The sequence below is a fragment of the Brienomyrus brachyistius genome, chromosome 17 (genome assembly GCF_023856365.1).
Source record: "Brienomyrus brachyistius isolate T26 chromosome 17, BBRACH_0.4, whole genome shotgun sequence".
Classification (NCBI taxonomy): Eukaryota; Metazoa; Chordata; class Actinopteri; order Osteoglossiformes; family Mormyridae; genus Brienomyrus; species Brienomyrus brachyistius.
The window spans coordinates 18,226,748-18,240,763 of record NC_064549.1 but is presented as its reverse complement, the minus strand read 5'-3'; the positions used below and the strand labels follow the sequence as shown (position 1 = coordinate 18,240,763).

The 14,016-nt window shown below is 40.9% G+C and overlaps 1 protein-coding gene across 10 annotated transcripts in view; it reads right to left on the bottom strand.

Annotated features, from left to right (window-relative positions):
- Window positions 1-14,016, bottom strand: part of LOC125712375 (SPHK1 interactor, AKAP domain containing) — a 129,561-nt gene that overhangs the window by 11,208 nt on the left and 104,337 nt on the right. For all 10 annotated transcript variants that reach the window (XM_048982348.1, XM_048982347.1, XM_048982344.1 and 7 more), the window contains 3 exons: window positions 12,905-12,964; window positions 7,601-7,738; window positions 60-318 (listed from right to left, as the gene is read on the bottom strand). In XM_048982348.1, coding sequence (XP_048838305.1) covers window positions 60-318; window positions 7,601-7,738; window positions 12,905-12,964 — 457 coding nt within the window. The remainder of the gene's footprint in view (window positions 1-59; window positions 319-7,600; window positions 7,739-12,904; window positions 12,965-14,016) is intronic.

Genomic DNA, 14,016 nt, shown 5'->3' with positions numbered 1-14,016 from the left:
GTTCGCTGTGTCGTAGTACAATGGGCCAGGTGAGATTTACGGTAAGAGTTTTTAATAACCATTTCGGAGTGCATCTTCTTCACTGTCGAAGTACTCAGATGCTGTCAGAAAGTCATCTTCAATGGAGGACAAGGAGCGGTTGGTGTCATCCTCGACTCGATGGCCTACCAAGTGGTTGCAGGTCTGCCGTTCTTGGCACAACTCCAGGCCAATCAGGAACTTGTTTACCTCGAATACCATGCTACAAGGACTGGTAGGTTGCTGTTTACCCCCATACTGGACCAAGCAGACACCCGCACACTGGTTCTGAGAAGAGATCTACAGTATATAAACATATATAAAAATATATAACACATTAATGTAATCTCCTAAAACATTATAGCCTCCTGCATTTGTACTGTAAGTAATAATAATTCATTATCTCCTTTACCAAATAATTTCAATACATCTGTCATAATATTATATTCTATGTAATTCATTGTAAGTATTATATATAATAAAAAATGCCATGGTCACTTCTATATAGAAAACTAACAAATATTTTTTCTATTCTTCTCAGAGACATGTACTAAATGATAGAATTGATATAAATACATTTCGAATCATCAAAAATGTAAAAATATATTTTTCATAATGATGCATTAAAATACTTCTTAGGTTTCCCTGTAAAAATATGCTTCCGATAAATGTTTGATGGTACTGATAAAGTTTACTAACATAAAGAGGGGAACCAGTGTATTGGGGAGGCGTATGTGTAGAGTAGTTGAGGAATGTTTAAACTAGGGAATGGGGGGGCAGGGAGGTTAGTTAACTATGTCAGTGGGGGGAAACAGAAAGCCCCAAATAATCATATTGTAAGTGGGCACTGTAATAGGGCTACCCTTTGTTGTCTGTATTTAAACGCCAGGAGTATTAAGAATAAAATTCATGATTTAGAGGCTTTTATCTCATCGGACTCTTATGATATTATAGGAATAACTGAAACGTGGTTGAGTGAAAAGGATGGACAAGAATATAATATGGATGGTTACACATTGTTGCGTAAGGATCGTATAGGAAAAAAGGGAGGTGGTGTTGCAGTATATGTAAAGGAAAACTTGCAGGCAAGGGAACTTACTGATATAAATAAAACTACGGAAGCAATATGGGTAAAATTAGATGCTAAAAACTCAAATAGCCTAATTGTCGGTGTTTGTTACAGAACACCTAATATAGCTGCTGAGGAAAGCAGATTCTTATACAGTGATATTAGGACTATGAGCAATAAAAATTATGTGGTAGTTATGGGTGATTTTAATCTACCAGGAATGCAGTGGGACATTGTCACTGGCTCTTCAGAAAATGAACTGGAGATGGTGGAATTAGTACAGGATTGTTTTTTTACTCAGTTTGTTAACACCCCTACCTGGGGAGATGCCATTCTTGATCTTGTTCTCTCTAATAACCAGGACAGGATTGGTAAATTAGACGTTTTAGAACCACTTGACAGTAGCGATCATATCATGGTCAAATTTGAGGTTCAGTTTAGTGTTCGAAGAGAGTCCAAATCAAAAATATATAATGTTAGGAAGGCTGACTTTAAGTGTATGAGACTAAAACTAGAAACTGTGAACAAATGAGAGGAGGCCATTCGGCCCATCAAGCTCGCTTGGGGAGAACTTAACTAATAGCTCAGAGTCGTTAAAATCTTATCTAGCTCTGAGTTAAAGGAACCCAAGGATTCAGTTTGCACTACATTATCAGGAAGGTTATTCCATACTCTGACTACATGCGGTGTAAAGAAGTGCTTCCTTAAATTCAGCTTGAAATGTTCTCCCGCTAATTTCCACCTATGGCCACGAGTTTGTGTATTTAAACTAATGCTGAAGTAACTATTTGGTTGAACAGCATCCAAACCTGTTAGAATCTTATATACCTGGATCATGTCCCCCCTCAGTCTCCTTTGCTTGAGACTGAACAGATTTAACTCAAGTAACCGTTCCTCGTATGACATTCCTCTAAGACCAGGAATCATTTTTGTGGCCCTACGCTGCACCTTTTCTAAGGCCACAATGTCCTTTTTAAGATATGGTGACCAAACCTGCACACAATATTCTAGGTGAGGTCTCACCAAGGAATTGTATAATCTTAGCATTACCTCCCTGGACTTAAACTCCACACACTTGGAGATATACCCCAACATCCTATTGGCCTTTTTTATTGCTTCCCCACACTGGCGAGAATGGGACATGGAAGCATCAACATACACACCAAGGTCTTTCTCATGATCAGCTACCTTTATTTCAGTGACACCCATGAAATACCTGTACTTTATATTTCTGCTCCCTAGATGGAGTACCTTACATTTATCGACGTTAAATTTCATCTGCCAGGTATCGGCCCAGTCACTAATTAAATCAAGATCCCGCTGTAGCTGCTGAGCCGCTAATTCAGTATCTGCTACACCACCCACCTTGGTGTCATCTGCAAATTTCACCAGTTTACTGTATATATTGGTATCCATATCATTTATGTAAATTAGGAACAATAGTGGTCCTAAAATCGAACCCTGAGGTACCCCACTATGAACGCAAGCCCACTGTGACATTGTGCCTCTTATAACTACTGTAATCACTTACACTTCATTGCTATAGCAGCCCATCTTGTATCACAAGCTCTAGTGAATGTGCAAAACAATCCTAGCGAGCGATTCTTAAACCATTGCTTTTTACATATTACTGGCATTATCTCACACAATTGTGTGCACTTTGTTTAGTAGAATTTTCCAGTAAATGCTACATCCACCTCTCAAAACTTTGTTTTTACAAACACTGCAAATTGCTCTGCTACAAGTTGTTGCTACAACCACAAATTACTTCCAGACATTCGCCTGCTCATCTGATGTTCTTACTGTATGTTCACACAGCAGGTGGCGAGAGCCTCAGCGATTGCTCTGGCCTCCCTGTCTGAGGTCAGCAGTGCCCCATCCCCACCATAAACAGTGTTTTTGCGTTAGTGACCACTGAAGCCGCGTTCTGTGTGGCCTGCCGGTACTCATCAGTTGCCCCCGGAGTCCCACAGGTCAAAATGGCCTGATAGGACTCCTTATTCAACTTGACAACATCCCTCAATGCCGGTGTCCACCAGCGGGTTCGGGGATTGTCGCCGTGACAGGCACTGACCGCCTTACGGCCACAGCTCCGGTCAGCCACCTCCACAATGAAGGCGCGGAACATGGCCCATTCAGACTCAATGTCCCCCGCCTCCCCCGGGACATGGGAGAAGTTCTGCCGGAGGTAGGAGTTGAAGCTCCTTCTGATAGGGGATTCTGCCACAAGTTCCCAGCAGACCCTCACTATACACTTAGGCCTGCCAGGTCTGACTGGCTTCCTCCCCCATCAGCGGAGCCAACCCACCACCAGGTGGTGATCGGTTGACAACTCCGCCCCTCTCCTCACCCGAGTGTCCAATACATGCGGCCACAATTCTGATGACACAACTACAAAGTCGATCATTGAACTACGGCCTAGGGTGTCCTGGTGCCAAGTGCACATATGGACACCCTTATGCTTGAACATAATGTTCATTATGGACAATCCGTAATGAGCACAGAAGTCCAATAACAAAGCACCACTCAGGTTCAGATCGGGGGGGCCGTTCCTCCCCATCATGCCCCTCCAGGTCTCACTGTCACTGCCCACGTGACCATTGAAGTCCCCCAGCAGAACAAGAGAGTCCCCAGGAGAAGTGCTCTCAAACACCCCTACCAAGGACTTCAAAAAGGGTGGGTATTCTGGACTGCCGTTTGGCGCATTAGTGCAAACAACAATCAGCACCCATCCCCCCACCCGAAGGCAAAGGGAGGCTACCCTCTCCTCCACCGCGGTAAACCCCAATGTACAGGTGCTCAGCCAGAGACCAATAAGTATGCCCACCCCTGCTCGGCGTCTCTCCTGGTAAGCAACTCCAGAGTGGAAGAGGGTCCAACTCCCCTCAAGGAGGTTCTAGAGCCCAAGCCATGTGTCAAGGTGAGCCCGACTATATCTAGTCGGAACTTCACACTCTCACGCACCAGCTCAGGCTCCTTCCCCACCAGAGAGGTGACATTCCATGTCCTTAGAGCTAGCTTCTGCAGCTGAGGATCAGACTGCACCCGATCCCATGTGCCTTCTTTGGGCTGTGCCTGACCAGGCCCCATAGGTGCACCAGGCGCTCGCCATCGAGCCCCACCCCCAGGTTTGGCTCCAGGGCAGGGCCCCGATGACCCGCGCCCAGGAAAAGGTGGATCTATGCTTTTACTCATTATAAATGTCAAAAATGACCTGAACAAAATTATTGGCACCCTCAACATAAAACTTAGTAGCAAACCCTTAGAAATAAGTTATTTTAATCACTTTCTGTAACAATCAATGAGTCTTTTACATCTCTCTAATGGAATTTTGGAGCACTCTTCCTTTGCCAGCTGCTCCAGGTCTCTCAGATTTGAAGGGTTCCTTTTCCCAACTGCTGTTTTTAGATCTCTCCACAGGTGCTCTATGGGATTTAGATCTGGACTCATTGCTGGCCTCTTCAGAACTCTCCAGTGCTTCATCTTAAACCATTTCTGGTTGTTTTTTGAAGTATGCTTTGGGTCATTGTTCTTCTGTAAGACCCATGACCTCCGGCTGAGACCCAGATTTTTGACACTCGGCTTTACAGTACATTGCGCCCCAGAATGCTTTGGTAGTCATCATATTTCATAATACCATGCAAACAGTCAAAACTACCAGTGCCTGAAGCAGCAAAGCAACCCCTAAACATCAGTGAACCTCCTCCATGTTTGAGTGTAGGGACCGTGTTCTTTTCTTTGAAGGCTTCTTTTTGTTTTCGGTAAACTGTAGAATGATGTGCTTTACCGAAATTCTCTATTTTTGTGTCATCTGTCCAGTGGACACTATCTAAGAAGGATTGTGGCTTCCACAGGCAGATTTTAGCAAACTCCAATTTTATGTTTTTGTGTTAGCAGTGGGGTCCTCTTGGGTCTCCTGCCATAGCATCCCTTTTCATTCAGATGGCGACGGATAATGCGAGCTAACACTGTTGTACCCTGTGCCTGCAGGTCAGCTTGAATTTGTTTGGAAGTTGATCGAGGTTCTTTTCCACCATTCTAACAATTCTTCATTTTAACATTTCATCAATCTCTCACTTTTGTCCAAGTCCAAAAAGATTAGCTACAGTGCCATGTGCTGTAAACGTCTTTACAATGTTGCGCACAATGGACACAGGAACATTAAGATCTCTGGAGATGGAACTGTAGCCTTGGGATTGTCCATGCTTTTCTATAATTTTGGTTCTCAGATCCTCAGGTAATTCTTTGCTCTTCTTTCTTTTTTCCATGCTCAGTGTGGTACTGTACACACAGACTCAAAAACAAGATTGAGTCAATATTTCCCCATTTTAACTGGTTGCAAGTTGGCATTTCCATACTGCCAGCACCAGTTAATTGCTACAGGTAAGTTGAAAGGAGCATCACATGCTTCAAATACAATTATTTCTTATAGTTCTGATAAGGTGCCAATAATTTTGTCCAGGCCATTTTTGACGTTTTGTGTGGAATGTGTCAGTTTTTTTTCCTCTGCTTTTTTGTGTTGTTCCAGTGCCAACAAAAGAAATAAACATGACAATACCAAAGCAATTGTAATTGTAACAATTTTCTAGGAGAAGTGGTGCATTTTCTGACATAAATGCAGGGGTGCCAATATTTTTGGCCATGACCAAACCTATGGGTTCGTATCCAAGCACTGGTATTTAGTATGATATTTTTTTTTTTCCGTATTACGATGAAAGCTCTCAATGATTATGAAGTAGCTGTTAATTTGCCCGTATTTTAGGCCCATTTGCTTCCCAATATTTTTTCCTGTTAAATACTGTGTATACGTCAGTGCTGAGTGATATTGCAATGTGCGTGTGCATAACAATCATATCACATTTGTCGGCAATGCTTTGTGTCTGTTGACACAACAACACCAACTTACTAGACACACTATTGTTAGATAAGTTCTATTTGGCAACAATTTTTTTTCGGGTAACTTCATCTCCTATTTGGTTTTATAAATATTGCAGTGTTACTCGATGTGATATTGTGATGTCATTATCGTGCAGGGCTAAATATATATTCATCTATGTGATGAATTCTACCATAGAGCACAAACAAGCAAACATCCTCTCCAATTATGCCATCCTCATAAAAAGTAACAACTACTTTTTTAAAACACTTGACATTACAGATTACAGCAAGAATATTTAATATTTTCAGCTTACTTTGATGGTGTCTACCCTCCTTCAACGGCATTCTCCACCATCGATAACATTGTCACCCTTAACTAAGCTTCTAACTACAGCTCAAGAGCTGTAGGTCGAACTACACAACTTAATGACAGTGTTCGCGAATGTTCATTCGAACTATGATTTTGGGAAATACCTATGTCGTTAAATGATGGACCGTACTATGTAAGTTTGCAGCGTCGTTACTTCCGTAGTTCGAACTATGGTTTTGGGAAACACTCACTGGGTGGCAAAAAACTGAAAGGCAGCATTAGCATTTACCTTGAAAGCCGCAAAAACACATCAAAAACGGGAAAGAGCTGTCCTGCGATTGAGTGAACAAATTGATTGAAAAAAATTGAAAACTAAACAAATAAGTATTAGACGTGGATCGGTAATATGTGGCTGATACCCGATCTATATCTAATAGGTCTGAATTGGTGCCAATACTGATCCGAATATCGGATCGGTACATCTCTAATATGTAGTGCTGTAACTGCTGCAAAAGGTAAGATAATTAATTCACACTGATTTTACTTCTGTTAGATTTACAACAATGCATAAGCCTTTTGTAACTGTATAAAACATTAACACGTAATGTAGGAGAACCCATCGATATAATGATTTAGTTCATTTAAAATTATACTATATTATAATTGTATTATTACAAAAGTAACCTAATGCTGAAAAAATATTGTAGAGGTAATTAATGTAGTGAAAGTGAATAAAAGCAGCACAGAAATGTTCAGATTTCTAACGCTATAGAGTCCATCATCAATCCTGCTGTTTAAGACAAGGAATTTATAAGCTGTTACACTGCCTTGTAGCCATAGGACCTGCAAGAGAGTCCAGCTCACACAACTCATCTAGATAGAGAGACCGACTGAAAAAGTTTATCCTGCTAGCATAAACAGACCTAATTTAAGACCAGTTATGTGAGATCTCAGTCAAGGTGTACTAGTCATAAAATAGAGTAATATGTCTGTTAAAGACTGGCTGATGAGATGAAGGTGCTTGCTCAAACACAGGTTAATTCAGGACATTATACAGAGGTAATATTTATTATTTAACAGTTAGCATTTTGTATTCTCAAGATAAAAACAGTGGCTTAATTGCCTTCACAAGTCCTATTTTTTAAATGAACATATGGGACACTTACAAATTGGATTTATTGTGCATATGTTTTGGATATATATATATATATATATATATATTAGAGATACGTTGGGGTGGACAAAAAGATATTAGTTTCAAAATCTTGCAGAGATGCTATTTATAAATACATGCAACATCACCATATGGTGTACTTGGCTCTCACATGTTCAAAAGTGGAATCAGATGGACAGGACCGTGGAGATTCTAGGCCACTGTGGATCAGGATCTCATTCTCCTTTAGCTGGTGCATGCTTAGGGAATCCATAAGCTTGGGCAAAACGGGAGACACAAAGGCCAGTTTCTGTAAGAAAGAAGGTAACAGTCATGATTTGCATTCACAAACCATCATTTTCATAGAGCAAATCAATGGAGTTTCAGGCATGTCTCTGTATGTATATGTGTTACCAAGACTGATTATTTCAGATTCAGAGGCAGCTGGTGCTCATCCGACTGACATATGCCATGTAGGGCTGGAGCCGAATACAGCATTTGGCAAAGCACAAATAATTGTTTTTTAAAAATATTTATTGTGCAAATATTTTTAAAATTACTTGTTTTTGGGAACTAAAAACGTCAAATAGCTGGTGTTCCTCATAACTGAGCAAGCTGGATATTTGTGTGATATCAGTGACTGATCAAGAATGAAGGCATAACTTAGTACATTGCTATGCAAAGAGGAAAAAAGTAATTTTAACAATTTTGGTTAAGGTTGAATTTTGGTACACAGTTTATGAATTACATAATATAACATTAATAAAAAGGCCGTACAATATCTTTCAGTTTATAATAATACAGTATTAATATATACATTTAAGCATCCTTTAACATCCTTCTGTACAACTTCAGAACGTATATATACGTCTGAGGTCCCATAGGGTTAAAACAGAGTTGGAAAAATTCTGAGGAGAGTGGGATATGACAGACATTAGCAGGTGCAGAGCTCCACGTGTACTGCAGATGATGTAAACAAAGTGACTCCACTGCCAGCCATATAATGCTATATAGTACATGGCCTATCTAACATATTACCAATTACACTTGATAGTGATATTTTTTACTTTACTGTAATTTGGATCATTAATTTAATATGTATTTTTCACTCATGTATAAAGTATATTAGCTTTTCAATCGTTTGCATCCTGTAGATGCATTTTACCATACATTCAGAGCGGACGCCAGCGCTATTTGCTGCCGCTGCCCTCCGGTAATAAATTAACTGTAATTTAACTATTTATTTAGCTAATTGCAATCAAGCTCCAGTTTTTTAAATGTTTTTGAAACTTTTTTAATGTTTTGAAACTTTTTTGAATATTGTGGTTGAATCTGTTTAGCCTCGAGCAAAGGAGACTAAAAGGGGACATGATCCAGGTATATAAGATTCTAACAGGTCTGGATGCTGTCAGGGACAGATTATGGGTTGTGTGGGCCCCTGGGCAAAACGTTCGCGAGGGCCCCCCCACCACCAGCACCACCACCACAACCACCACAATTCAAGGGCCCTTGGCAGCCAAACGCCCTCCCTATAGGGTCAGGGGCCCTTGTAGGCAGAGGATCAAAGAATGTAGGCCCTCTAAAATAGACAAACGAAAATACATTGTTGATAAGCGTTGCAAATTGTTTTGGGCTAGGGGCCCCACGGGCCCCCTGCACCCCAAGGGCCCCTGGGCAGCGGCCCCGCTGGCCCGGTCCGTAATCCGTCCCTGATGCTGTTCAGCCAAATGGCTACTTCAATATTAGTTTAAATACTAGAACTCATGGCCATTGGTGGAAATTAGTGGGAGAACATTTTAAACTGAATTTGAGAAAATATGTCTTTACACAGCATGTAGTTAGAGTATGGAATAGTCTTCCTGTTCAAATAGTGCAGGCTAAAACCCTGGGTTCCTTTAAATCAGAGCTAGATAATATTTGAACAACTCTGAGCTATTAGTTAAGTTCTCCCAAAATGAGCTTGATGGGATGAAGGGCCTCCTCTCGTTAGTAAATTTCTTATATTCTTATGTCTGCTTCACCCTCCACGCAACACTGGTAGGGTTATCAACCACAGTGTGCTAGCCAGCCCAGCCCAGTTGGCTACCACTGCTGTTAAAAGCAACTCCACCGTTGTCAACTTTGGTTGGCAACTCACTTGCTCACTTATGAGCAAGGAGTCTCTTAACCAGGATCTCCTCACAGACCGTAAGTTTGACTTTCTCTATTTAACTGAGACTTGGCAGCAACCCAATGACTTTTCCCAACTTAATGAATCCACTCCGCTGGGGTTTGTTTATACCTGTAAGCCTTGCAGCTCCAACAGGGGGGGAGGTCTAGCGATAATTTATCGTGAGAAGAGGAAAGTCTCACCAGTGTCTGTTCCTGATTTTAATTCTTTCAAATTTACTGCGTGTCAACTTCATGGACCTATTCCAACTATTATGGCAATGTCTATCCCCCTCCAAAACCGAATACTGATTTTTTAAATGATTTTGCTGCCCTGTTAGCACACCTCTCCACTCTTTAACCAAACATTTTACTGCTGGGAGATTTTAACATTCATATTAATAACGTTAACAACTTTTTTACCAAAGACTTTATATCCAGTCTCGAGAGCTTTGGTTTCAAGCAGTACACTAAAATGCCCACTCATTCCAAGGGTCATATTTTGGACCTAATCTGCAATTCTGTAATTTTTCCTATTGTTTGTGCAGCAGATCCACTCCCTAATACGGATCACTTCCTTCTTTCATTTAATCTCAGACTCTCCCTTTCCAATGTAAAGCTCCCCCATTTAATTTCCTTCCATAACATTAAAGATATTAACCTTGACATCCTCTCCTCTGGTATTAACTCCTTCATTGACACTCATAACTTAACCACAGTGGAAGAGCTGGTCTCACACTATAATGCTAGCCTTCAATGTATTCTTAACTCTCTTGCTCCAATTAAAACCAGATCAGTTTCTTTTTCCCATTCCGCCCCCTGGTTTATGCATGAACTTCGAGTAATGAAAGCAAATCCGTGGAGAACATTGAAGATTCGGAACCATGATTACAGGTATTATGCTGATTGGATTAGGCATTGCCCTGGTTTATCAAAGATTGAAGAAAACGGTGACAGCCGCTCAAAGCCCCACTAGGCTGGCCGGAATGATTGATGGAGTGGGCAGAGCTGTTAGCACTTAGACTGTGACAATTGATCGCAAACTGGATAACATCATGGAGAAGCTCACGGCTTTGCAAAAATTATTGGATCGCGGAGACCAGCGTGGACATTAGGGGAGCTGGAAATTACAACCCAAACAACCCTATCCTATCAGGTTTTGGCTCCCCCTAATCAACACTGGCCTCGGCCAAGGCCGCTGCTGAACTAACAACTCCCTCAGAAGAACAAGGCAGTGAGACTCTCTTGCATTCCTCTCCCCCAATCCCAAAGACTACCGCACCCTCCCCCCATCCCATGCCTTCGCCGCTTCATTCCCCCAGCGTGGACAGGCTGATCTGTTGACCAGCGCCCCCCATGGCTGCAGGACCGGATGGCTGTCTGTCTATGCTGGACTACCTCCACCTCCCCATTTCCCTCACCTGTTGCAAGTTGTGTCATTTTATGTTGTAAGGCGTAGTGACCATGGGCTTATGTTGCTGAGGTGTTTTTTTTTCAGTTCCTACAATGTACTCCCCACTGGAGTACAGTCTGGGGGCTGTTTTTTTATTCTCCTCCTCTCTCCTCATGTTATTCTCTTTCTTATCTTCTCTCTGTTTGCCCCTGTCTCCCGACCTGTCTCCCCCTACTGTGATGCTTGTGTATATGTATGGTCGGGTTGATGGCCAGTTTTTTCGCTGGTACTTGTGACTAGTGACATGGTGTATTGAAACAGCAATAAAGGTTTCTCATATCATGTCATCATATCAAATGGACGGCAACTTGAGCTCTTATTACTATTAATCTGGAATAATCTGTTCAAATGTAGGTAATACTAGGTCATTGTTTTCATTGGTTAAGAATAGCATTCAACCCCTGGATTCTCTACCACCTCATTTGCAATCACCTGCTTTTTCTGTAATATCTCTCTGTAATGTCATTTTTTGCAGAAAAAATTCTGAATATTCATCAGGGTCTTGGTCCACAGTCCACTCTTAGTAACCTACCTGAACTTTCTCCACCATCTCACTCTTTTTCATCTTTTCAGCTTCCTACCATGCCAGAAATCTCAGATCTTATACATAAGGCTAAGTCATCTACCTGTAGGCTCGACCCCCTCCCTACACCTTTCGTTAAAGCTTGCCTCCCTTCTTTGGTCCCTCATATTTTTGCTATTATTCATTCCTCTCTTTCTATGGGAACTATCCCAGATTCTTTCAAAACTGCTGCTATAACCATAATATTCAAAAAACCTGGTGCAGATCCTTATAATTTTAATAACCTACGCCTTTTTCTAATTTACCCTTCATTTCCAAAATTCTTGAAAAAACAGTAGTTACTCAACTACTTTATGAACAGTTTCAGTTTGGCTTTCATCCCTTTCATAGTACAGAAACCACTCTATTAAAAATTACCAATGACCTCCTTATGGCAGCCGATTCTGGTTCACTGTCCATTCTCATTCTCCTTAATCTGAGTGCGGCCTTCGATACAATTCTTAACAAATGGAGGATAATCGGTATTACCCACACTCCCTTTGCCTGGTTCAGATCCTATCTGTCACGCCGTACTCAGTTCATACAACTTAAGTCTTTTACATCCCAGTTTTTCTCTGTTACCTCAGGAGTACCCCAGGGCTCTGTCCTGGGGCCCCTCCTTTTCATTATTTATCTTCTTCCACTTGGCAATATCTTCCGTCAATACAATATAAATTTTCGCATTACGCAGATGACACCCAACTCTACTTTACTTGTAAGCCCACTTCCAATCTTCCTCCCTCCTGCCTTACCGATTACAGTATATGGCTAAAATAAAATCTTGGTTCTCTTCAAATTTTCTTAAACTAAACAGTGATAAAACTGAGGTACTCCTCATTGGCACTAAAACAACATTATCCAAAATCAGCAGTTTTACCCTTGACATTGATAACTGCTCCGTTTCCCTTTCTCCACAGGTTAAGAGTCTGGGTGTCATCTTCAATGGTACCCTCTCCTTTCAGGCCCATGTTAATAATCACCTGGTCTGCAAATTTCCATTTCCGTAATATCAACCGTCTTCGCCCCTCCCTCACCCACCAGGCTGCTGTTATTCTTGTTCATAGTCTCGTTACCTCTCAGTTGGATTATTGTAATTCCCTCCTCCTAGTTCTTCCCCAAAAAACCTGGCACAAATTACAACTCATTCAAAACTCGGCCGCTTGGATTATTACCAGGACACCATCCCTCCACAGCATTACACCCATCTTGCTGCAGCTTCACAATTCATTTTGCTGCCTTAAAAAATACAAATATGAGGGTTCTGCACATCCCTAACACCATGCTTGCTGAAAATCAGGGAAAGCCTTCTGTACCTTCAGCCAGCTGGCATCACGCTGATCCCCTTTGTATCGGTCCATATTTGCAAAGCAGACCTGCAAACAGAGAAATACACTTTCAGTTCTGAATTTCCTTACGTTTCCTAATAGGTACCACACCTCACTAAATACAGGGTACTGTTAAGAGACAATAATAAAAGGCCACAAAGTGCAATCCTTGATATGTATTGTTCGATCTGGAAAAAGAAGATGATTCCTGTTTGTCTGAAAATATGTACAGTACCTCCTGAAAATATTCAAACCCATTTTGTCATTATGGGACAGTCTGTGTTTATTGGTGGCAAAAAGAATCAGTTCAGTCCATATTGAAATAAGTGTATAACACGGCTGGGCATCGCTCAAAAATTTTCAATACCGTACTGGTATTGATACCTTGGCTTTGATGTTGGTTCCTGAACTATACTTTTTTCAATACTGATTTCATAAAATTCATTTTCACAAAAGAAAATAGCATTACATATTACAGTAAGTTTTATTTATTTCAGATCACTGGCATATTTACACACTCAGAACAGCTTAATAACATTTATTATTCATATTTAACTTAAGTTTAGGGGTGTACAAATTGTGAATGAATTTGTGCACTAGTATAGCACCGGTGCTAGCAGGGTAAAAAAAATCATTAGCATAAACAAAAAGCACACAGGGGCATTGGGAAGAAAGATCAATTCTAATGAATGAATGCATTAATTCTGTTATGAATTCCAGGTCCTTCACACTACCTAGACAGATGGCGCAGTCACAAATGCAAAGAGTGTATTATGTAATTATAACTTGTATGTTTTATTCCAAAACAGTTGAGAAAATTCTAGAGAAACATGCTTGCACCAAAGAGTTTTTGAGTTTTTTTTCCTGCCAGCATTTCAGCTACCACCTCCCAGTACCTGCAAATGTACCTGAGCACAAAATTGCACAAATCATTGGAAATAATATAAATATGATCAACAGGTATATACTTTAAAAACAAAGATCTCTTCTTATAGATTTGCAAAAACAGACACTTATTATTCATTTGTTTTGAAATGTAGGCTGATATCACCTGAGTTCAACCTCATTGGTGCTAAATAAGTTATTTGAAAAATAACAAG